At 41.2% G+C, this 23,981-nt stretch overlaps 3 protein-coding genes across 18 annotated transcripts in view; 2 read left to right on the top strand and 1 right to left on the bottom strand.

Moving 5' to 3' along the window:
- gramd1bb (GRAM domain containing 1Bb) overlaps positions 1-3,352 on the top strand; it is a 180,758-nt gene extending 177,406 nt beyond the window's left edge. For 11 of the 16 annotated variants that reach the window (XM_048167835.1, XM_048167832.1, XM_048167837.1 and 8 more), the window contains 2 exons: positions 269-392; positions 478-3,352. In XM_048167835.1, the coding sequence (XP_048023792.1) occupies positions 269-392; positions 478-567 (214 nt within the window). In that variant the 3' untranslated portion in view covers positions 568-3,352. The remainder of the gene's footprint in view (positions 1-268; positions 393-477) is intronic. The other 5 variants (XM_048167836.1, XM_048167834.1, XM_048167848.1 and 2 more) reach the window with 1 other exon arrangement.
- A 3,654-nt stretch (positions 3,353-7,006) lies between these two features.
- LOC125254648 (dapper 1-B) lies at positions 7,007-19,075 on the top strand. The gene is made up of 4 exons (XM_048169354.1): positions 7,007-7,477; positions 14,838-14,973; positions 15,441-15,533; positions 16,442-19,075. The coding sequence occupies exons 1-4, from the start codon at positions 7,244-7,246 to the stop codon at positions 17,782-17,784; spliced, it is 1,806 nt and encodes a 601-aa protein (XP_048025311.1). The 5' UTR covers positions 7,007-7,243; the 3' UTR covers positions 17,785-19,075.
- Positions 19,076-20,500: 1,425 nt separating this feature from the next.
- c5ar1 (complement C5a receptor 1) lies at positions 20,501-23,981 on the bottom strand. Its single transcript, XM_048168281.1, has 2 exons — positions 23,841-23,981; positions 20,501-23,510 (listed from the first exon to the last, which is right to left on the bottom strand). Exon 2 carries the CDS (start codon positions 23,503-23,505, stop codon positions 22,426-22,428), a length of 1,080 nt encoding a protein of 359 aa, XP_048024238.1. The 5' UTR covers positions 23,506-23,510; positions 23,841-23,981; the 3' UTR covers positions 20,501-22,425.

The raw sequence follows: 23,981 nt of genomic DNA, 5'->3' as shown, positions 1-23,981 counted from the left end.
AGTCACACCCACAACAATGAGCCACACCCACCATTGTGAACTCCTCCCACAAAATCAAGACCATCAAGACAAACCCACAGTGATCAATTACTGCAGTCAGTTCCAAGCACATGCACAGATGTTTGGACTGCGCTCGGACCCAGCCGATTTTCAAATTTATTAAGTGACTATACATTCCTATACTCACTTGACAGACCCATGCAGATCACTGAGCTGTGTTTTTTTGGGGGTTTTTTTTGTTACCATATGTGTTTATCTTGCATTTTAGCAGTAAACTGCCACAGACACAGATGGAATGGGCACAGCTCCTGGAGTCCCAACAGCGGTACCATGATGCTGAGCTGCAGAAATGGAGAGAGATTATCAAATCTTCTGTACTGTTATTGGATCAGGTATATACTGTAGTATGTCTGCATGCACTCTGAAGTGATTTTACTGAACGTGATTATAATAGTACACATATGTGTCTTCACACAGATGAAGGATTCCTTACTGAACCTACAGAAGGGTGTGGGACTGAGAGATTACAACGCAGATTCGGACGAGAAGAGGAGTCGATATTACTGACAGTTACCCTCCAGGCCACCAGGGAGCGCTGTGCAATGTAGAGCCACGTATAAGAACGAAAGGCAAAAAACAAAAGGGCCATCTGTGCGTGTTTGACTATGCATACCAAACAGAAGAGACACTTGATAGAGACAAGAAGAAGAAAAAGAGATGGACCAGATACTGCCATCGGACGATGCAATTGGACAGTCATCCCACAGGAAGTGGGGCCGTATCTGTCCCGTGGAATTGTGGGGCTGTTACAGTCCGAGTGGGCCCATCACTTTTCCAGCTTTCTTTCAGGTTCTCTTTCTGAGGATGTTACTGTACACTCCGGTCACAGGAACGGAACAGACATGAGGAGGAGTGTCGGGAAAATGAAGAGCATGCTTTTTATTTTTTAGCCCTCCTCTCTTTTGAAGTGTTTTTATTGGTACAAAGAATGAGAAAAATGATCTTTTTAGTTTGCTTTTGACCGGTAACAGCACAGCTGCCCTGTCCCTTTTCCGTTTTTTGAGAGCTTTTCCACAGGAAGTGGTGTGATGAACGAGATCATTGAGCATTATGAAATCTAGTTCACTCATGCTGTAATATCAGGGCTGGTTTCCTTGATAATCCAGCGCTGGAAAGTTTCATTCAATGCTTAGTTTCTGCAAAAGGGCCATTTGCGCTAAAAACAGAGACCTTGCATTTCTGTGAAGCGTTAAACCATTATGCTAATGTGTATTTGCACCAGAGAAAGACTGTGAAAAGGGACACCGCAGACAGGAAGATGGATCAAACATTTTTGATTACTAAACTGTGATATCTCCTGATTTATTTGAATATGTAGGAAAATATATGAATATGTTTGAAATATATACTTCATTTGAGATTTAATATATATTTCAATATATGTAGAGGTCATTGCAGATATTTATTGTTAATTTATGTACATAGAACACTTATCAAAGCTCTAGACGGAAAGAGTTTATAATTATTAAACTGCGTTTTCTTCAGCAACACGCACAAGCACGTTTGAGACGTGTATCGTGATTTGATCGGTGTCTATTTTGGTGAATGTAAGTGTGTTCGTGTGACGTTTTAAATCATTCCACTTAGCACGTCTTGTGTCTTCCTCCCGGCACATGAAGCCAAACTGCCTTTTTCTTGCCCAGCAGCTCAATCCACTGGGCGTCTGTTTACACATCCGCCTGGCTTCAGAAAGCCGAGCGGTCTAAAAAACGACCATATATCGGCTCGGCCCGATCCCACGCATGCACGCACGCTTTTCCTGCTGTGGCACCATTCCTGTTTTTTATTTCGTCTGAGGACAGTCTGGAAAATACAGTGCCCTGCACATAACATGCAGGAAAAAAATAGTAGGCTAAATCATGTGCATGACTTAGGGTTTAATAAGTCGTTCCCTCGATTTAGTAATCGTGCGCACGATTTAGCAAAACAAGGGAACAAAATAGTGAATCATGCGCACTATTTAGCAACATTTAGTGTTTTGGGACTCCCTCGAAAATTAGATGTTTCATATCAAGGGGCTGTCCTTCCAATAAATTCACTATCCATTCAATAAATTCAAATTGAGGGCAAATCGATTTAGCAAATCGAGGGAACAAAATACTGAATCGTGCGCACAAATTAGCAAATCGAGGGAGTGAAATAGTGAATCGTGCGCATGGTTTAGCAAATCGAGGGAGCAAAATAGTGAATCGTCCGTACAAATTAGCAAATCGAGGGAGCGAAATACTGAATCGTGTGCGCAGTTTAGAAATCGAGGGAGTGAAATAGTGAATCATACGCACGATTTAGCAAATCGAGGGAGTGAAATAGTGAATCGTCCGTACAAATTAGCAAATCGAGGGAGCGAAATAGTGAATCGTGTGCACAGTTTAGCAAATCGAGGGAGTGAAATAGTGAATCGTGTACACGATTTAGCAAATCGAGGGAGTGAAATAGTGAATCGTACGCACGATTTAGCAAGTCGAGGGAGCAAAATAGTGAATCGTGCGCACGGTTTAGCAAATCAAGGGAGCGAAATAGTGAATCGTCCGTACAAATTAGCAAATCGAGGGAACGAAATAGTGAATTGTGTACATGATTTGGTGCACGGTTTAGCAAATCGAGGGAGCGAAATAGTGAATCATTCGCACGAATTAGCAAATAGAGGAAGCGAAATAGTGAATCGTGCGTACGATTTAGCAAATCGAGGGAGCGAAATAGTTAATCGTGCACACGATTTAGCAAATCAAGGGAGCGAAATAGTGAATCGTGCGTACGATTTAGCAAATCGAGGGAGCGAAATAGTGAATCGTGTGCACAGTTTAGCAAATCGAGGGAGTGAAATAGTGAATCGTGTACACGATTTAGCAAATCGAGGGAGTGAAATAGTGAATCGTACGCACGATTTAGCAAGTCGAGGGAGCAAAATAGTGAATCGTGCGCACGGTTTAGCAAATCGAGGGAGCGAAATAGTGAATCGTCCGTACAAATTAGCAAATCGAGGGAACGAAATAGTGAATTGTGTACATGATTTGGTGCACGGTTTAGCAAATCGAGGGAGCGAAATAGTGAATCATTCGCACGAATTAGCAAATAGAGGAAGCGAAATAGTGAATCGTGCGTACGATTTAGCAAATCGAGGGAGCGAAATAGTGAATCGTGCACACGATTTAGCAAATCAAGGGAGCGAAATAGTGAATCGTGCGTACGATTTAGCAAATCGAGGGAGCGAAATAGTGAATCGTGCACACGATTTAGAAAATCAAGGGAGCGAAATAGTGAATCGTGCGTACGATTTAGCAAATCGAGGGAGTGAAATAGTAAATCGTGCACACGATTTAGAAAATCAAGGGAGCGAAATAGTGAATCGTGCGTACGATTTAGCAAATCGAGGGAGCGAAATAGTGAATCGTGCACACGATTTAGCAAATCGAGGGAGCAAAATAGTGAATCGTGCGTACGATTTAGCAAATCGAGGGAGCGAAATAGTGAATCGTTCACACGATTTAGAAAATCGAGGGAGCGAAATAGTGAATTGTGAACACGATTTAGCAAATCGAGGGAGCGAAATAGTGAATTGTGCACACGATTTAGCAAATCAAGGGAGCGAAATACTGAATCGTGCGTACGATTTAGCAAATCGAGGGAGTGAAATAGTAAATCGTGCACACGATTTAGAAAATCAAGGGAGCGAAATAGTGAATCGTGCGTACGATTTAGCAAATCGAGGGAGTGAAATAGTGAATCGTGCACACGATTTAGCAAATCGAGGGAGCAAAATAGTGAATCGTGCGTACGATTTAGCAAATCGAGGGAGCGAAATAGTGAATCGTTCACACGATTTAGAAAATCGAGGGAGCGAAATAGTGAATTGTGAACACGATTTAGCAAATCGAGGGAGCGAAATAGTGAATTGTGCACACGATTTAGCAAATCAAGGGAGCGAAATACTGAATTGTGCGCACGACTTAGCAAATCGAGGGAGTGAAATACTGAATCATACGCACGATTTAGTAAATCGAGGGAGCTAAATAGTGAATCATGCGCACAAATTAGCAAATCAAGGGAGCGAAATACTGAATCGTGTGCACGGTTTAGCAAATCGAGGGAGTGAAATAGTGAATCGTACGCACGATTTAGCAAATCGAGGGAGCGAAATAGTGAATCATGTGTACAAATTAGCAAATCAAGGGAGCGAAATAGTAAATCGTGTGCACAAATTAGCAAATCGAGGGAACAAAATAGTGAATCATGTACACAAATTAGCAAATCGAGGGAATGAAATAGTGAATCGTGTACACAAATTAGCAAATCGAGGGAGCGAAATAGTGAATCGTGCGCATGGTTTAGCAAATCGAGGGAGTGAAATAGTGAATCGTGCGCATGATTTAGCAAATCGAGGGAGCAAAACAGTTAATCGTACATATGATTTACTTTTTTTTTCTGCATGTCATGTGCGGGGCTCCGTAGGAAAAGGTGGGAAACAACACTAGACTCACCATTTATTCGTACGGAGCCCCTCACATGACAGGCAGGAAAAAAGTAGTAGGCTAAATCATGTGCGTGATTTACATTTTTTCCTTGCATGTCGTGTGGGGCTCCGTACTTTTGCTTTTAAATTTAGCCGATAGCCCATATTTTGTCATCTTTTAAATCAGTCAAATAAAAGAAAAGTTATGGGAGGTAGTTATGATATTTTTATAGAGCAAAAGTGCTCTAGCCTAAACCAAATGTAGTATTTATAGATGGTAGAATTTATTTATATATGATATAAAATGCAACAATTCCCTTTTTATGCAGACAAATAGAAAAATAAATCTCATGTGAGACGACATGAAGAGATGTGGCACTTTACGTCCAGACGTTGTAGAACAGAAAGCCTGATATACAGTAAATATATGTTTGCTGGCACATTGCTGGTGGGACATATGATAATATTCCAGCTACAAACCACATGGTATTGTATTGATGAATGAATGTAAGATCTGGTTTTGTTTTCCCAGAAAAGCATTAGCAGTAATGTCATTTGAATCATGTATTTTACAGTCCAGCACTTTGGAATATGATTGAGTTTTTGCTGTGGATTTTTCAAATCCATCTTTAGTGTTGCTCTGTGCAGTGTTTGAAGCCGGCATTTTATTCCAGAACGTATGTTTGTTGCAGTTGAACTACTGAGATAATTACAGTTTTGACAGTTTCGCCTTCTGTTAAAAATCTCCTCTCAGTTATAAATCTTAAGAGCTTTTATTTTGGCATAAGAGTGCATCTTGTTGGGTGTGATTTCTCTTTTTTCACTATGCTTGTTTAGAGAAAAGATGCTCATGGTTTGGTATTTTGGAACTGTTTGAAAATCAGATGAAATTACTGTCACAATCATGTTCACTGTACTGTATGTGTGTATGTGTGTGTGAATGCCTAATATGTGAAATCATATTTAATGAATTTTAAGTTGTTTTTTTTCTTTGTGAACCACCTGTTCTCTTCTGCTAAAACCTCCTAGAGTAAACATTACTGACTCCATCAGAGCAAAAAATTATGATTAACTTTCCACCTGATTGTTTTGCTCATATGCAGCGACTTCTCATGACGTATCTGACCAAAGATTTGAGTTGTGAAAACTGTGTTGTCACTATTAGAGATTGAAATTATATTGAGCAAGTATTTAGGCAAAAGAAAGATTGTTCTAAATTTCATATCATACTCAGACTCTGTGCTGTGCGATTTGAGTATCCACTGATGTCATTTCCACTGTACCTGTGCTGTAGTTCCTTGAACGACATGACAACTGTGTCCAAGCAACAAACTGTCTCACAAATCAACTGTTTTATTTTCTTGAAAGTGTTCTGATTGATTTCTGTAGATGTCCATCTGTGGCATCCTATAATTTAACTGCTGTAGCAATGACTCACTGTATTTTTTTTTTTTTTTTTTTTTCTTCTTCTTTTTAGAATTGTTTTTATCTCTAGACCAGGCTGGTTTGTACATGTTTCCATATGCACTGTATGTATATGACAATATGTGCAGTGTTCACTGATACAGGAAGCAGAACTGTGCTGTGCACAGTTTTTCATTCTTCCAACAACTTTTGTCTAGTAGAGACTCTGATTGAGTGGCTCTCTGATCTATGTGAAGTAGACAGATTGCAAATAATAATAATAAAACAACACTGGGAAAATACCTTGTGATTTTTTTCTGAATGGCATGTTTCCCTTTGAATTTTCTAGAATGCTTTACTTTAGATGCCCCAAAGAAGTGTTACTTTTAAGCTACATTTGTTTTATCAAATGCACAGTGTTACAAGTATGCTAATATTGCACACAGACAAAATTGCATTATGCTTTTGGAAGTTTGCCTGAAGCTGAGTCAAAGCTTTTAACACCTCTTTAAGGAAACGTACTATTTTCCTTTTCCATTCAATCGAGGACTATAACACTAATGTACACTATCATGTCTAGCCACTAGATGGAGGATGGAGACATAACCATATCCAGCTTGCCTTAGTCTTGTTTTACAACTATTAAATGCAGACATTATATATATATATATATATATATATATATATATATATATATATATATATCAATTAATCGAAGTCAAGGCCAATCTAAAAATACCCTGATGGAAATGAGTCGTGCTCCAGTTCTCTGCAAATCACTAGGCTATCCCACGTCATATCCAACAAACCAGAAGTATTCGTCAAGTATTCATTAATTATCCTTATTAAGCCATCCACGCATGAATTTTCCGGTCGCACCAGACAAATTAATATTCGGCGTCCATTCATTCATCCATCCATTCATTCATTCACCCGTCTGTGCTCGAACTCACGAAGACTCGCCATGGTCTGCATGCAAATGAATAAGCCGGAGACTGACCAATAAGAGTGTGGGAGTTCCTCGGGAGGGCGGTGACGGAGAGATAACAACCAATCACAGCGGACAGAGCGGAATATTCTAATGAGCAGGGAACACCTCAATGTACAGCAATGTGAGGGAAAGATTTAAACTGATAAACCCAAATATTGTCCGACCGCAGCATTATGAGCAACAGAGGCTCGTGTTAGGGTGAAAACACTCAAAACAAATGGATATTTGTCTCTTTGCAACGTGATAAACGTCCACAACTGTAGCAGAAGCAGGCTGACGCAGATCATATTGAAAGATTGATTGCTTTTGTTCTGCTGGGAAGGGTGAGGAGGCTCCTGATGGACCTCGGGATTCCTCTGAAGATGGAAGAAGCGCGCAGTCGGAATAAAGAGCGTCTGGAGGCCAGTTTTGCATGGCTGTGTGAACTGGAGATGCTGAAGCAGCGGCAGGAGAGTCTGGTCCTCGGCGCCCTGTCGCTCGGGGACTCAGTGCCGGGATGCCAGGCTTGGGGTGATGTGGGTCCGGCCCGCGGCGGCAGAGAACAGGAGCAGCTCACTTTAAGACTACAGCTGGTAGGTGATGAAACGGATGCTTTTGGGATTCCCTCCAGCGGTTTACTATCGCTTTATGGAGATGTGGATATTCGCGCAGGGGTTGGGAAAAGTTTAAAAAGACGAGAAATGCACTGGAAGGCAGTCTTGCCATTATATTATTCTAGTCAAGTGTACTTTTAAAAATAAAGGTTCAAAATGTGTGTTTTTGTTGTTGTTGTTTTTTTGTTTTGTTTTTTTGCTAGCAGTGTCATAGATGGTTTTTGGTTCCCCAAAGAACCTTTCCGTTATTAAAAGAAACATTTTTTTTTTTTCTTAGTGTGAAGAATATTTAAATAATCATTTTCCACAACCTTTTTAAGAGTGTGCAAAAACAAGAGGCTTGTTTAAAATATGTACTTTCTGGTGTTACGTAATTGGCACGTGAAAACTGCCGATATGTTTATAACACCAATATTACATTATAATACTACCATTCAGCAGCAGTTTTGCTGTATAATTTAAAGCAATTTCTTTTCACAGCAAGTGAATGTTTTTGACAGCTGTGATTGATGTGCATGTGGAAAAGGGGGCGGGGCATGTAGACCTTTAACTATCCATTGTTCGTTTCGCATGGATTTTATCAATTCCTACTTTAACTAAAGAAATATTAAACTATCAATTTCTTTAACAATATATATTCTCCGTGTTATTATATTATATTAGCCTATATTATAATGTTGTTGTTTTAATTATCATTAAGAGTAATGGCTTTAAGAAATAAAGTATTTAATTTCTTTAATGAAACATTAGGTAATATTTATATTTTAATTATTATGTTTTGAAACTCTGTATTCCGTCTGCATAAGTGGCTGAGTAAGCAGTGTTTATCAAAGTGATATTCATAAACTAGCAGAGCGCATAGTCCCTCCTGTCCTTTCATTACCTGTCCATCAGTATGTCTGCCTCCAGGGATTCGGACTCACCCTAACTCAGTTTTCAATAAATGGCCAGTGAAAAGGCGGTGAGAGAAATCAAATAAGCAGCAGTCTCTCTTTCCCCAGAGTTTCTCCCCCATAGATGGATCAGACAAAAGGCGCATGGAGCGGAATATTAATAAGTCAGACTCTCGCGGGACGGGCGCGTGCGGGTGCGCTCGAGACGCATCACCCAAATGAGCTGTCAGCGGCTCTCGCGCTCCGCTTCAGCGACCACCGGAAAACATTCTTCAGTCTGCCAGACTGATGAGAGCTTCGATCAGCAAAGTGCCATGCATTCATTTAGCTCTCTATCTATCTATCTATCTATCTATCTATCTATCTATCTATCTATCTATCTATCTATCTATCTATCTATCTATCTATCTATCTATCTATCTATCTATCTATCATCTCTGTGTTCCTGGCTGATTCAAACTGCAGCTGTTAATTAACCAATTAGCTATAGAAAGAATCAAATTTGATCTCCTCAGGCAAATGAGGATGGAGTGCGTTGTTCACACACACACAGCCCTGTGGGTAACATATAATCACACATGCACCCTTTAATAATATAATTAGCAATGTAACTGTGAGAAATCCTTACAACTGATCCCAGTTGTTTCATGTTAATCCCTGCGCTTTAAACCAGTTTGCCACACTACAGATTTATTTGTAGTTCAGCAGTGTTTGCGTTATAGTAGCTAGTTTGCACATACAAAGTCTGTTCAAACACACTATATCAGCCCTCAAGCCCAAAGTTTCCCTCCTGTTCTTGCTGTGGATCTGTGTGCTTCAGTAATTAATTCATGCAGTTTAGTGATGTATTTTGGACTTTAGGACTGTTAGAGTGATGTTTGTGTGTGTGTGTGTGTATATGCTGATATGGGGGCAGGGTGGTGTGTGGGTGTGTGTAGTGGGATGCTGGTTGTGTCCCATTTTGGCACATTAAAGGCAAGGCGCTCACGGCAGCTGGATAATGAGAGTACACATGCAGCTTGATCTCCCTCAGGTCCTGTCTGTTTCTGTGATAATCAAATAGACTGCTGCCTTCTGCATGAGGCCTTTGAGGGTGAGACACCAGACCAGCTGATCCTGTGCACGACGTGAAGCAGAATAAAACACAAGATGCGGTTGAGTCATAGACTTCAGAGGGAATAGCTGATATTGGCTCTGAAATCATCCAAACTGGATCATGTTTTCAGTGGGGGGTTTGCTTATGGTCTTTGTTTACATCTGGCAGACATAAAATTGCAATGATTAGATTTCTGATCCTCTATCTTTGTCCTCTGTTTTCCCTTTCTATACCTGTCATGTTCTCTCATGCACTTGAGCTTTGACCTCAGCCGCTAAACCATGTTGCCATGGTTTTATGAGCGATTCGATTCTAAGAACATTTATAAAAGTTCTTTCAAGTCTTATTTTTGTCAGGAAGAATGGACAGGTGAATTCAAGCTGTGCTGCAAACCCGATGATTTCAGTGAGAATGGTGTTTCAATGAAGCAATGTTGCATCATTTGACTCAAATATCAGAACATTTTAACTTATCTCTGAAGCAGTCATCCATTGTCCAATGAGAATTTCAGAGAGGGAGGTCCAGTTGTGCTTTTTGAGATCCAATTTGCTGTATTTTCTCTTGATTTCAAACTGACTGTATCTTTCTATACCCTTAAAATGGATCTAACTCAGTCTTATCCATCAAATGCTCCGCGTTCTCTAGTGTAGGCTCTCTTATAGGTCTACTAACAGATGAAAAATTGGCGTGCACAGACCTCCTCCATGGGGGCAGGGGCAAAGTCACGTTCCGGGGGGTGGGGAGGGTGTAGAAATTACTCACTTTCACGATCAAAAAGCCACTCACAGACAACTGCTGCACAAACATAAACAAAACACAACAAAAACTCCCGGCCTGGTCCTCTCTCGTCCTTCCTGTCATCGCTCCTCCTTTTATGCTTCTGAGCTCCTCCATGAGAGATATGGCCTCACTCCATTCTCACGGCCCCGCCCTGCTTGCCACATACCCCCATCACCCTTCCCTGGCTGGCCGGGGGGTACCCACAAGACTATGCCCTACTCATCCTCTCCGGAAGGGCCAGTCACAGTGGCCTGGGGGTAAGGACAGATGAGGTGAGGAGAAGCATGAGGAGAGATGGAGACAAGAGAGGGGAGAGAGGAAAAGAAAAAACAATTCTTGGTCCGGCTTCCGGACACACTGCCCCTCGGTCCTCAACCTCAACCAACTCTTACTCGCAGTGCCATGCGATGGTACTGGATGGTCCTCGGTGGACGGCTCGATCCTCAGCTGCCTCCTGCCAGATGGCGATGGCTCCTCCGGTTGAGGGCAGCCGGCAGTTAGTCCTCTGTTCCTTGCTCCTCCCCCATCATGGCGGAGGGCAGCAGGGTTTGGCCTCAGCAAATGGTGGTGACTCCTCTGTTCCCTCTTGGACGGCAGTCACCCCTCCTCAACTCAAGAGCACGGCAGCAAGTTCTCCGTCCCACCTGTTCTTCCATCACTCCAGCACCACCGCCTCAGGCAGTTACTGGTAGTCACCGATCCTTCGTGCTGCCTGACCTACTCAGCATCTCGATCCCTCTCAGCAGATAGGGCTCTCCAACAGTGTGTCCCTCTTTCCTCTTAGGTTTCCGCACCAGTGTAACAAGGTTAGTTTTTCAGGGAAGAAGGAGGTGGGAACCGGCGAACATTCAACGTACTTTAATAATCAAAATAAACAAACAACAAAATGACAGAAAAGCGGCAGCCCCTCACGGAAGACTGCCACACAAACATAAACAGAACACAACGTAAAATCCATGCCTGGTCCTCTCACGTCCTTCACTGTCGTCGCTCCTCCTTTTATGCTTCCGGAGCTTCCGGAGCACAGGTGACACTCATTAGCAATCATGCCACCGGCCTCGCTCCGTTCTCATGGCCCTCGTCCCTGCCTTGCTTGCCACACACCCCCATCACTTTTTGCAGGCCAGTGGGTACCCACGAGACTGTGCTTTACCTCCCCCCCTCCCCCCCACCAGGGGACCAGTCACGGCAGCCACAGCACCTGGGGGTAGGGACAGACAAGGCGAGAGAAAAGGAGACAGAAGCATTTGGAGAGACGGAGACAAGAGAGGGGAGAGAGAAGAGATGAAAAAAAAAGACTGTTAAGGAGTTTTGTTGCAGCCTCAAAATAAGTGCCACACCCCTCTAGCATACTAATTTCCCTATTAGCCCTAAGCTCCACCCAATCAAGTCAATTAGGACTCCCCTCAGGCTTTATTAGCTGCACCTGTGCCCACAGCTTCCCATTTCTGTTGTATGTGGCTGTTCCGTGCAGGGGACTGACTTTTACTCCTTTTGATTTCCTGCGTGTGTGTGACTGACAATGTAAGTGCTTTTTTTGATACTTAGAGTTTTGATTTGACATAAGTTTGCCCTAAGTATGCATTTTAAGTTTGTTTTCCTGCTTAGGCATGTGCTTAGTTAACTTATTGTGAGTAGGTAGCCTCATTTCTTGTTTATATGACTGTGGAAGATTTGTACTTGCTTTGTAACTGATTTGTTTATTATTTAAACCTAAAAACTCTGTATTTCTGTTTCAATTTGTAGAAACCACACGCTCACATGCTCATGCTTGTATGCAGACACATGCACCTATAGATACAATACTCTTGGATGTGCAATAAATACCTGTGAACCTGAGTGACTAGACTGGACCTGTTCTTAACGACAGCCCCACTGGCTTCAAGCTAGCTACCTGAACATTCCTCCTCCTTACTCCTTTTCAAAGACAATTCTTGGTCCAGCTCCCTGACAAACTGCCCCTCGGTTCTCAACAAGAAAAGGGTCTCTCACTCGCGGTGCCATGCGATGGTACTGGACAATTTTTGGTGGACGGCTCGATCCTCCTCCGTCTCCTGGCAGACGCCAATGGCTCCTCCGGTTGAGGGCAGCCGGCAGCGAGTTCCCTGCTCCTCCCCCACCCCTCTTTGACCAGTAAGCACGACAGCAAGCTCTTTGTCCCACCTGTTCTTCCATCGCTCCAGCACAACCGCCTCGGAACTGGTCACTGCTCCTTTGTGCTGCCTGACCTCCTCAGCACTATGATCCCTCTCAGCAGCGAGGGCTCTCCAACAGCGTGTCCCTGCTTCCTTCCAGGTTTTGGCAACAGTGTAACAAAGTTAGTTGTTCAGGGAAGAAGAAAGTGGGAACCAGCGAATGTTCAACGTATTTTAATAATCAAAATAAACAAACAACAAAATGAAAGTAAAGCAGCAGCTCCTCACGGACGACTGACACACAAACATAAACAAAACACAACATAAATTCCAGGCCTGGTCGTCTTTCGTCCTTCACTGTCGTTGCTACTCCTTTAATGCTTCCGGAGCTCCTTCGTTCTCATGGCCCTTGGCCCTGCCCTGCTTGCCACAGACTAGTTTGAGCTCCTCCGTTCTCAAGGCTCAGGATTACTGGAAAGTTACAAGCAAGTGATTTTGATCAGGGTTGGAGCTAAACTCTACAGAAAAGTGGATCTCGAGGGCCAGAGTTTCCCAACCCTAAAGAATACCAATTCACTGTGAGCATTGCTCCAATTCGCATATCTCACCCAAAAAAAAAAAAAAGGCGTTCACAGCAATTCCAGTGCAATCAGTGTCTGAATTCACTCACTCGTTTTCATTCAATCATTCATGGAATGATGTTTTATTAATGAAGTTCGGGAGAAGCACATTCAGAAAATCAACCTAATTAGCACAAGAGGAGGTATATATATATAGCCAACCTACCACTATCTCATGACAGTTTTCCAGCATCCCTCCACCACCCCAACTCCTCACTCTTAAATGTTTCCTATCCCAACCAGAGATGGGGGGTGTACTCTGGGTTTGGGCTAAATTCCAATCTTGAAGCCCTCCCCTCAGACAAATATGTATACTTTTTCTATATCCAATTGTAAGTGTGAATCATCCATCCATAACTATATTAGTGAAGTAACGTACAGAATAGTGAACAAAATTATAGGGGGTGATACCGAAAACAGCCTGTTTGGAAAGATCGAAAAACTGTGCATGTGTCCTATGTGTTGAACAATGACTTGTCTATGAAAAGTACCTGTAAATATAAGAGACTGTGTAGGATGTGCTTTATTACTTTATTAAGGCTATTCTACAGTATATGTCAAGATATTGACTGGTGCCAAGTAAGTTTCACTCATACTCATGTCTCCTCTTTAAAATAAAAGTTCATACCAGTATTTTCCATCATACAGGTATAACCAGTATTACTGTGGCAAGCCTCCATGTTATATAAAAAAGCTATTACAAACATATCTTAACCTTGTGCATCAGCCTGTCTCAACATAAATTGTTGGAAATCCACTGAAAAATTAGTTTCATAGTCTGTTTCTCACATCTGTCTTGGACCTGTACACCCAAACACTGGTTGTCATCATTATACCCTTTATTATGAAAAAAAGAGAGAAAGAACTGAGAATAAAGAAAGTGGTTAAAATAATGACCCAAGTCAAACCACCTTTGCGTCATAGGCCAGCAAAATATAACAAGAAACCAAAAATACTCTCTGAGCAGTGATTCAGGCCAGGTGTGGAACATACTGTGATGCATGGACAAAATCTGGACAACCTAAACCATGAACAAAATAAAATCTCATTACCTAAACCATGAACTAAAATAAAACCCAGACTGCATTAAACACAGGTTCACTTGCAACATGGTGCCAACCACAATGTGTTTTGATCTAGCAGTTGAGAGCATGAAACTAGGTTCGAAACAAAACCAGAAAAAAAATAGCATACTCAACAGTATATGTCCTGTCTTTGGTAAATTATTGATGTTCCGGGTATGGTGCATTTGCCGTTTACTTACATAACTACTGCCAGTGGTGCGCATGAGTTCACACTACACTGGTGACATGCACTCAAACACATGTGCTTCAAGCTTTCTATCCTAGCTATCAGCGTCTGTTGTCACGCAAATAATGATAGATTATACTAATGTAGATGGACAATAAATCATCTCTATTTTCATTTATAAAAGAGACTAGTTTATAGGGCTGTAATATAACAGACATTTTAAATTATTTAAGATTTAACAGTGTTTTATGCAGTGAGGGTGATGGAGAGTAATGCCAATCTGGGGCATAGGTTAATATGGAAAAAATGCACAAAAAATGTCCTTTAATATGCTGATGAACCCTACTACTGTCCTCTCAGCTATTTATGCAATTATTGAGTTTGTATTAAAGCATGAGCTCTCCCAATACCAAGGTTATGAGTTTGATTCTCAGGAAATGCATGAACTAAAATGTATTCCTTGAATGCAATATAAGTCACTTTGAATAAAAGTGTCTGCCAAATGTATTCATGTAAATGTTTTTTACTTGCCCTCACTATTGACTGTTCTGTTGTATCCTGCAGAACCGACTCCAGGGCACCCCCAGTCTGCTGATGCTGGCACTGCAACAGCAGCTCAGTGAGTTGAGGATAGATTCGGCACTCACATGTGAGCAAAATACAGAGGAGGATTTGGACAGTCCCAGCGCATCAAGCTCGGGTACTCCATGACTCTATGAATCATTTATTCCAGATAATGTTCTGCAATATTGCACACTTGTTGTGGATATATTTTACTATGTACAGATGCACAAATATGTTGGGTAATTATATACAGGCTGCTACATTTTGTTTTGCATTCCTAATAAAGTTCTGATCTTGAGTTTACATGCTTCAACAGGCATACGAACACAGAAGAACAGTAGAACTGTTTGTCTAATGGACCTACTTCAATACTTTTGTAACCTGTAAGCTTCTGCTTCTGACATCAACCTAATCAGGATGATACTGTCCATTTACCACTTCCGAGCTGGTTTAGTGTTCGAAAATGTGTTGCCATGTAAAGTTATTTTTAATAGTGGGGCTTATTGGGTACACATGTGAAAAATATACACTCATATGTTGTGAATAATAGAATGAAAGCTAATAACATTGAAAATAACATTTCAATTTATCTTGATCCCTCAGGTTTTTATGAGCAAAGTCAAAGTCTGTCTCCTCCACTGCGTTCTAGTTCCTCTCCAAACCTCACTGCCTCCTGTTACAGGCCCAGATCTGTGGGTGAGTGTTTCTTATAATCACTTTTCATGCCCACTTTTTGTTTATTCTGTGGCCCTGTTAAGACCTGGTATTAAGATGCGTTTTGGTCGATTGGATCACAAGTAGACAACGCTAAATACAGGTGTAAAAGGGGTGTAAAACGTTTTGAGCTTGTTCACTTTCGACCAATTCCAGAGGTAGTCGAAAACGCATTCGACTGAATTGCTTCGAATGTGTTCGAACAGCGCAATAGACTAAAGTCAGTAGGCGGAGCCTACTCTCCGCCTATTGACTTAACGTGTAAACATTATGGGAAGCACGCTAGCCAGACGGGATTTAAACTTTGTCGGCTGAAGACCCAAGTTTGGTTTCAAAAAGAAAAATGTACCAAGCACCATTCCTGATTTCTAACACACTTACCGTGTTCAGCGTGGTATTGCAGCCTAAAATACCAGGTGTAAATGGGTATGTATCTCCCTCGTCTACTTGTGCCCAAAACACATCTTAATACCAGATGTAAACAGGGCCTATATCAGTGCATTCATTTGTACTATCAGTACTATGAATTACCCTGTGGAAATATGAGTATGCTGTGATTTGAAATAGGGGTTTTCAAATTGGGGCTCATAGACCCCGCAAGGTGAGTGCTAGGGGAAAATTTAAGGAGGGGGGTGGGGGGTTTCAGAAATTAAAAATAAATAAATAAAAAAAACAGTAATTTAAATTTGAAATCAATTTGTGGTCTTGATAATATAATTATTACCTTTCCCCCCACACAGTATAAAAGTGTCTGAAATAAAATATAGGCCTAGTCCTTTGCAAGGGGATCGTCATACTTGAAGGTCCTTGGCATCAGAAAGTTTGAAAACCCCTGGTGTTTAGAACTAGTTTTATTTCTCATAAATCGTTTATTTCTCACATGCTGACAGATGCCTACATGCTGGACTGGGAAGGTTATATGGAGCCCACAGTACATGCCACCCTTCCCCGCTCATTTTCTGCCCCATACCCCCCACTGGAGGGTATTGCAGAGGGAATAGAGGATGAAGAAGAAGATGAAGAAAGCCCTCAGTGGGTTACAGATCTGATGGCTGATGGGAATGAAAGCCTTACTCTCGAGATGAGCCTTACTTCTGATCCTGAGGCAGATCCTACAGTGAAGATAGATGAAGGCCCAACCGAAGAGGACATCCAGCAGGCTATGCGTGTGGAGACATACATCCTGGGACTCCTGCAGCGGCGTCACTTCAGATCTACAGCAGCACCCGAACAGTGGCAAGACTTACACACATACCCTCAACTTTCACTTGATCAATCGGAATGGCAGGAATGGGCACAACTCTCAGAGGAAGAGAACGAGAGCGAGACCCAAGACAGATATTACACAAACCTTCCCAGTTCTCAGATTGGACCAACTTCCCTAAGCAGCGAGGAACCAGAATCCTCCTTGGAAATGGATCAGTATGGAGTTAAAGAACTCTACGACAGCAGCAACGACTCCCCTCGTCATCAACCGGTTTATAGCGAACGCCGTCCCACAATGTCAGATACCATGAAACCACACATTCACACCTGCTGCAATCACACCTGTGTACCTATGTCGTCAACTCCTGAGTCCCGTGAGCAACACCAGCCCGTTCCATCTCAAAAGTGGGCTCTTCTTCAGTCCCTAACCAGAAGGGTTCCAGAGGAAAGGTGGACAACTCTCGAAGAGAGACAAACCAAGTCAACCAGCCGCTCTCGGTCAGAGGACAGTTGCGTCTCTCAAGGATGGGTCGCCCAACCAGAGCACAAATATTACACTGTGGGACGGGACATCAGCAGGCATCATAGTGATGAATTTTACCCATCCAGTCAGCGACTCTGGTGCTCCTCTGCAGATCTCAGTCAAGAAGAGGATGAGGAGATATTCAGAGAGGATGTGCAAGAACTCAGAGTAAATCAGTTACCAGTCAAACACACTAGTGTTCAGTTTGTGGAGCAGGACCAGAGGTTGCAAGAACGTTCAGAGGCTGCTACTGCACCGCATGATGGCTCCGACTCCAGTCTGAGTGAGACTCTCTCTCCAGGGACCAGTTCAGTGTCCAGTGACTCAGATGAGAGTGGAGGGCTGGTCTGGCCTCAACAACTTCCTCCTCGCTTGCCCCCTTCCTCCTCCTCTTCCTCACAGAATACCTCCAATGCTGTGGTCAAGATTAAAGCCTCGCATGCTCTCAAAAAGAAGATCATGCGTTTTCGTTCAGGCTCCCTCAAACTTATGACCACTGTATGAGCCTGACTATGAACATCTCTGCCTATTATATGTCTATTTCTCCACTAAATTCATTTGAAAACGTCTCTTAATCTGCTTTTTAAGTCGTGGCATATTGAATACTGTTTCTGGGTCCAAGTCTCTAGTGAGAATATTAACTTTATGAGCACTCTTCATGGTGTACACCAGGGGTCCTCAACTCTGGACCTTGAGATCCACTTTCCTGCAGAGTTTAGCTCCAATCCTAATCAAACACACCTGAACAAGCTGCAACTTTGTATTAATCCTGAAGATCTTGATTAGCTTGTTCAGGTATACCTTCAACTTTGCAACAAGTTATACCTGCAATTTTGTGGTAATCCTGAAGACCTTGATTAGCTTGTTCAGGGGTACTTGATTAGGGTGGAACTAAACTCTGCAGGAAAGTGGATCTTGAGGTCCAGAGTTGAGATCCACTGGTGTACACTGTAGTCTCCATGCTCATGGTGTCCCAGACACCAATATTTCAACGATTCAGAAAATTTTAAGGTCAGGATCATAATTTTTCAGTAGTACTACAGCAAACTGGGAGTGCATATTAGCACAGTTTCTTGTTTGCTTTTGGCATCTGATAGAGTGTTTGGACTCGGAAGCTGTGAGCTGCCGTCAGGCTTCACTGGATTCACACTTGTTTATAAGTCCCTCCCCTCTTTGTTTCTAGTTGTATCTTGTTTTCTTGATTTTCTACTTCTGGGATTCTTGTATTTTTCTTCTTGTTAATAAAAGATTTGATGAGACGCAACCACAAGATACAAAGCAAACCCACACAAAGCACCCCAAACTCATTAAAAGATCACATCAGATGTGTTCAAGGAATAATTCACCATAATTTCATTCGAAATGTGTATGACTGTGTGTTTTCTTCTGTTGAACACATCAAATTGAATTAAATAATCCTTACATATTTTAATTGAATAATTGAATAATCCTTAATCAATTACTCAATTAAAATACGAAAGGATTATTCAATTTAATTTTTGAAATTTTACTATTACATTGCATAAATCTTAAAGTCCCCCTGTAGCTTGAATGTAACTCTACACCCTTTCTTCATTTAGTATACACAGATCTATGAATATGCTAATTAGCCCCGCCTCCACTCACTCGCATGAGCTCAGAGATCCACTCGGTGCTTTTTACAACATCGGTCACATAATGGTAATTAATATGAACCTTTTGCTTGACTACGTTATCAAAGAGCTAATAATGTGTTGCTAATATTACATGCTTCAGAGCGCTCATAGTTAATGATATGCTAAAGCCCGCCGCCAAGTTGATGTGATTGGTTACAAGGAAGTTTGTGACGTCAGAAACACCAGCGATATCAAACCATGTTTTTGAAACTGTCTTTAGATCACTGCAGTTTTAAAGAGAAAATACTCAGCAATGGTGTTGACATGAATTTGCACATGGTTTGTCCTAAAGCATATTTAAAACACCACATAGACATAAACAACATTAAAAAGTTGATTTTCAACACAGGGGGACTTTTAAAAAAGGCTTAAAAACATTTTGAGTGTGAGAAAGTAAGTCATACATTTTTGGAATGACGAGGGTGAGTAAATAATGACAGAATTTTCATTTGGGGGTGAACTATCCCTTTAAAAAGACCATGGGTCTGTAATGTTTGTAAATCACTTTCCTCAGCTTTAAGTTCTCAGGCATGCCCCCAAATCTCTTTCTTTCAGTACTCTAGCTATATATTTTAGCTTTTCCGCCACTTAATAAAGCCATTTTAAGTTGTTGATTTTTTTCCTTGATTACTGACAAGACTATAGAGGCAGAAGACAATGTGAGAAGAGAGAAGTAAACAGGATCAGGAAAAGATCTCGAGTCAGGTCTCAAACTGAGGAGTGCAAGCCATTTTAATCTTACAGTGCAGAATGGTAACATTTTGTCTGGGAATATTTTAACAAGCAAAGAGGAATTACTAGGTACTCACAGAGCAAACTGCAGGATAAAGAGAGATATTCGCTCACCTGGAATTGGTTCTCATTAGCTTAGCATTTTAAAGAGGGCAATTTTCACAGCTCATCTCACACACACATATGACAGGAGGTGCCTGGGGTTTTGCAGGCATCCTTATCAGTACTACGTACCACTTTGCCTGCCATGTCTCAGGTGTTGTGTCTAGTTTGCACAGTACATTAACCATTCATGAGAATGAAGTTTACTTGATACATATTTTGTAGCATGTTTGCTAAAGCGCATTTGTAGTGTACTACAGATTTTTCAACATTTATAGAAACTAATTACTATTTATACGTTATGAAGTTTGATATTGTGTCGCTTCTTTATTGGCGCCACCTAGTGCATTGGAGGACTGGAATATTTAATTTTCTTGCTGCTACACTCCCTTACTTGTGCTGTACAGTGGAAATACACTCCAGTATGGAGTGTACTAAAAAATGCCTTGCCTAAATGTATTAGTTCAGCATCTTTGATCTCATGCCTGCAGTGTATTTTCAAGATTTTCATGTAGTCTTTGAAAATGTTCCTGCTCATTGCATGTTGTTAATAAACTCTTATTTATTCATCAACCATCGTCTCAAACTAGTCCATGGGTATGATTTGAAATAATAAAGCTAATGTATTTTTACATCCACTACATATATAGGACTTGACCGATTAATTATCCCAGAGTCATATAGGGCCCTTTCTAGTTGTACCAATGTATATGGAAAAAAGTATCATCAGATGGGTGTTTAAAATTGTATCTTTATTTCATATTTTCAATATTTATACAGAAATGGTTAAACAAGATGCAAAAAGCAGATTATATGTACAAATGACTTCTGATAATCAGTGAAATGCATATGCTACAGACACAAACTCAAACAAAATTGTAATACACTTCATATAATACACAACAGGAGAGCAGGAGAGGTTATAAGGCATATGATTTCTGGTCATTGCTCAACTTTCTGTATTGTTCTCAGTTGCCATGGTGTGCTGTTATATTTAGCTGCCTTGTTGTGCAGTTAGAAACATTGCTAAACCATATCCAGACAAAATTTTACTTCTGAAATGTTGTAGCAAAGGCTTTCTGACTCACTTTTATCAAATCATTTACTTTTTTTTTTTTACATTTTCTTTTTTTTCCCCATTTGTACCCACACAAATGGTCACTAAATATCACACATTATGTGGTTGGAACTTCTATTTTACTGCATAATATGAGGGATAATAATATACAGTATTATAATTTATGATATCCATTATGAGAGACCATAATAATGCTTTACTTAGTAAAAACTACCTTGTTGAGCATGAATTTGCAATTTATTTCCTGTTGAAATTTTTGTCCTCTTGAAAGTTTGGGCAGACCCTTTTTTTTTTTTTTTTTTTACTCAGCTCAGGTGATATGAGTGAGAAGGGCATTCACATTCTAAGCATCTGATTGGACACAAATCTGTGCAATGCAATGACACATCACTCTATTTTGTTTCATGTTTTCTAGAAGACAAAAAAAATGTTCAATAGTGAACTTTTAGTCGTACACTATGTGGTCTCAAAGCTAACATACAGAGACCAAAAGCCACAAAACTCAAATGTTTGTAATGTGATGGTTGGGAATCACAGCACTACCCAATAGTATGACACTTTAACAAAGTCTCTCTTTACTGACCTCTAATGGTTAGTCAAGCTAATGAGCAGCAGGCATTTTACTACCTCAAAGGACAAAACAACTTGCCTGGCAAGTTCAACTTCAAATATATAAAACACATACAAAGTTTAAGTGTTATAGTTGTACCTTTGATATTTTTTAACATTTATTTCGTTGTGGTACATTAACCCCACAACTTTGTAAAAGCAGAAAAAAACGTAAATGTGTTTTTGTCTGCTTTTATAAACAAATTATTTCAATAGTTCATTTGTATCTAAAACAAAGAGCACAGCATTTCAGTTGTGTCGGTGAAAAGGCTATTCATATGTTACATGCTAAATATTGAGTTTTGATACTAATGAATGCAAGTACATTTTAAATATATATATATTCATTCTTGTGCCAGTGAATCATAATAACTCCCCCTCCCTCTTGCAGCTGCATCTCTTTACGTGTCGATGATGTGTTTACTAGCGCGAGGATGGGACAACCTGTCTCTCACATGAGATTAACCAATAACAAATCCCCCACCCCTTCGAGAAGCCATTTAACTCAAATATATCTCAAAATAAGGAAAGGAAAGACAATCGCAACTTCTGTTTCATTGCGACTTTAATCCCTAGACAGAATGCCACCCAGGCCTTAAAGGTGCAGTAAGCGATTTCTGAGAAATGCTGTTGATATTTGAAATCACCAAAACAAACACGTCCTACCTAAAAGGATCACACTCCTATCTTGATAGCTCCGCCCCCAATTTCAAGAACATTCTATGCAACACAGGCTCCTCCCCCCTCATAAGTGGTCACGCCCTTACTGCTGATTGGCTAATAGTGTGTTTTAGTGCTCAGTCTGATCCACTCAGAATTCGCTTTACTGCACCTTTTATCAAAAACACTTCTTATCATAAGTGATATAAAATAAAGAAAACATTGAAATGTAGACATAGAAACATAGAAATTATTCGGAGAGCGGTATTTGAAGACTGGGATTTGGATCCACTTGTCCAGGCAAAGATCTCATACGGGCTTCTCTCTGAACATGCCGTCTGTGGTTGACTTACTGTTTGCAGTCATGGTGGTTCGATTGGTCGGTGCCTCGGATGCGAAGTGGAGCACACTTCGCAGAGAGCTAACCAGATTTTTCTTGAAACCCCGGCCAAGGCACACATAGAGCAGCGGGTTCAGGCAGCTGTTAATGTAAGCCAAACAGAGGGTCAGCACATGGGCCAGACGCAGGTTGGCTTCAAATCTTCCTGACTCTCTGTAAAAAATCAACAGCAGAAGATCCACGATCTGTATGGGAAACCAGCATAGGAAGAAGCTAAGCACCAATGCCAGGATGACACGCAGCGTCCGGCCCGACTTGTCGCTTCCTCTTTGTCCTCGCCCGGATCTCATCATGTGGTAAACCTTCCAATGGCTGGCGCAGATGATCAGGAAAGGCAGCAGAAAAGACAGAAAACTGCGGGTAAGGGTTACGGCCCATGCGTGACCTAAGCTACTGTAGATGCTAACGCACAATATTTTAGTCTCTCTTCTATCTGTCTCCATGTGAGCAAATTGAGGAGAACCTCCAAGGAGAGCGAGAATCCAGATGACGAAACAGACGCAACGGGCCTGCCTCGGATGCCTGTGGTTCTGGCACCACACTGGTTTGGTCACCAGTAGGAAACGGTCCAAGCTGATCACAACCAGGAGCAGAACGCTGCAGTACATCATCATGTAGAACAGACCATTGAATAATTTGCAAGCCAAATCACCAAAAGGCCAGTGTTGGTCCTGGGCGAGCGGCACCATGATAAAAGGCAACGACAAGCAGCACAGCAGATCCGCGATGGCCAGATTTAGAAACCACTGTGCGTTCACGGAGTGCGGCATTCGGAACGCGGTCACCCACACTACCAGACCGTTCCCAGGAACGCCCAACAGGAACACAATGCTGTAGCAGACCAGAGCGATCCAGTGCTTGAGACCTATCACGGACATTTGTATTTCATTGGGGAACTCTATATCGGTGCAGTTTTCAGTGCCCTCACAAGAGAAAGATTCATTAGAAAAGTCAAAAGAGAAAAAATCAACATAGTCACCCTCCTCCATTTCAGCTGTGAAATAAGAAAGAGAGAAATTACAGAAAATATGCAAAGTAGCTCAAGGCAGAAACCCTCAAACACAGTCTGGTGGTTATTTGAGAGTCATATCATGCTATAAAAAGACAAAAATTGCAATATTACTTTGTTACCATACTATTGTAAGGATTGTTTTGTTGTTTGGGTTTTTTTAAAAATGTTTGTTCACAAAAGGAAGAAATTATGATTATTTTTTTCTTTTCTTTCTTTTTTTAAGTTCAACACTTTGTAATAAAACATTAGTACAACTCTAATCATGTTTAAAAGAAAATCTATCAAAATGAATAATAATAATAAATAAAATACCTCTCAGATTTTCTGCTTGTGAAGATGTGCAGATCTGCGACAACAAATGTGACTTAGGTTGTCTATTTTGCGTCCCTTATAGCCAGGAAATGATTGCAAGGTGCTATGAACCAAGCCTTCCCCTTAGCAATGTTGTGTAAG

This window comes from Megalobrama amblycephala, linkage group LG19 (assembly GCF_018812025.1).
Source record: "Megalobrama amblycephala isolate DHTTF-2021 linkage group LG19, ASM1881202v1, whole genome shotgun sequence".
Lineage (NCBI taxonomy): Eukaryota > Metazoa > Chordata > Actinopteri > Cypriniformes > Xenocyprididae > Megalobrama > Megalobrama amblycephala.
This window is presented reverse-complemented; position numbering and strand designations above follow the sequence as displayed.

Excerpts from the sequence above, each read along its gene's own strand:
- LOC125254648 (XM_048169354.1), top strand. The coding sequence starts at position 7,244 with ATGGACCTCGGGATTCCTCTGAAGATGGAAGAAGCGCGCAGTCGGAAT. Across the intron at positions 7,478-14,837 it reads TCACTTTAAGACTACAGCTG|AACCGACTCCAGGGCACCCC; the intron begins GTAGGTGATGAA and ends TGTATCCTGCAG. Across the intron at positions 15,534-16,441 it reads TTACAGGCCCAGATCTGTGG|ATGCCTACATGCTGGACTGG; the intron begins GTGAGTGTTTCT and ends ACATGCTGACAG.
- c5ar1 (XM_048168281.1), bottom strand. The coding sequence starts at position 23,505 with ATGGAGGAGGGTGACTATGTTGATTTTTTCTCTTTTGACTTTTCTAAT.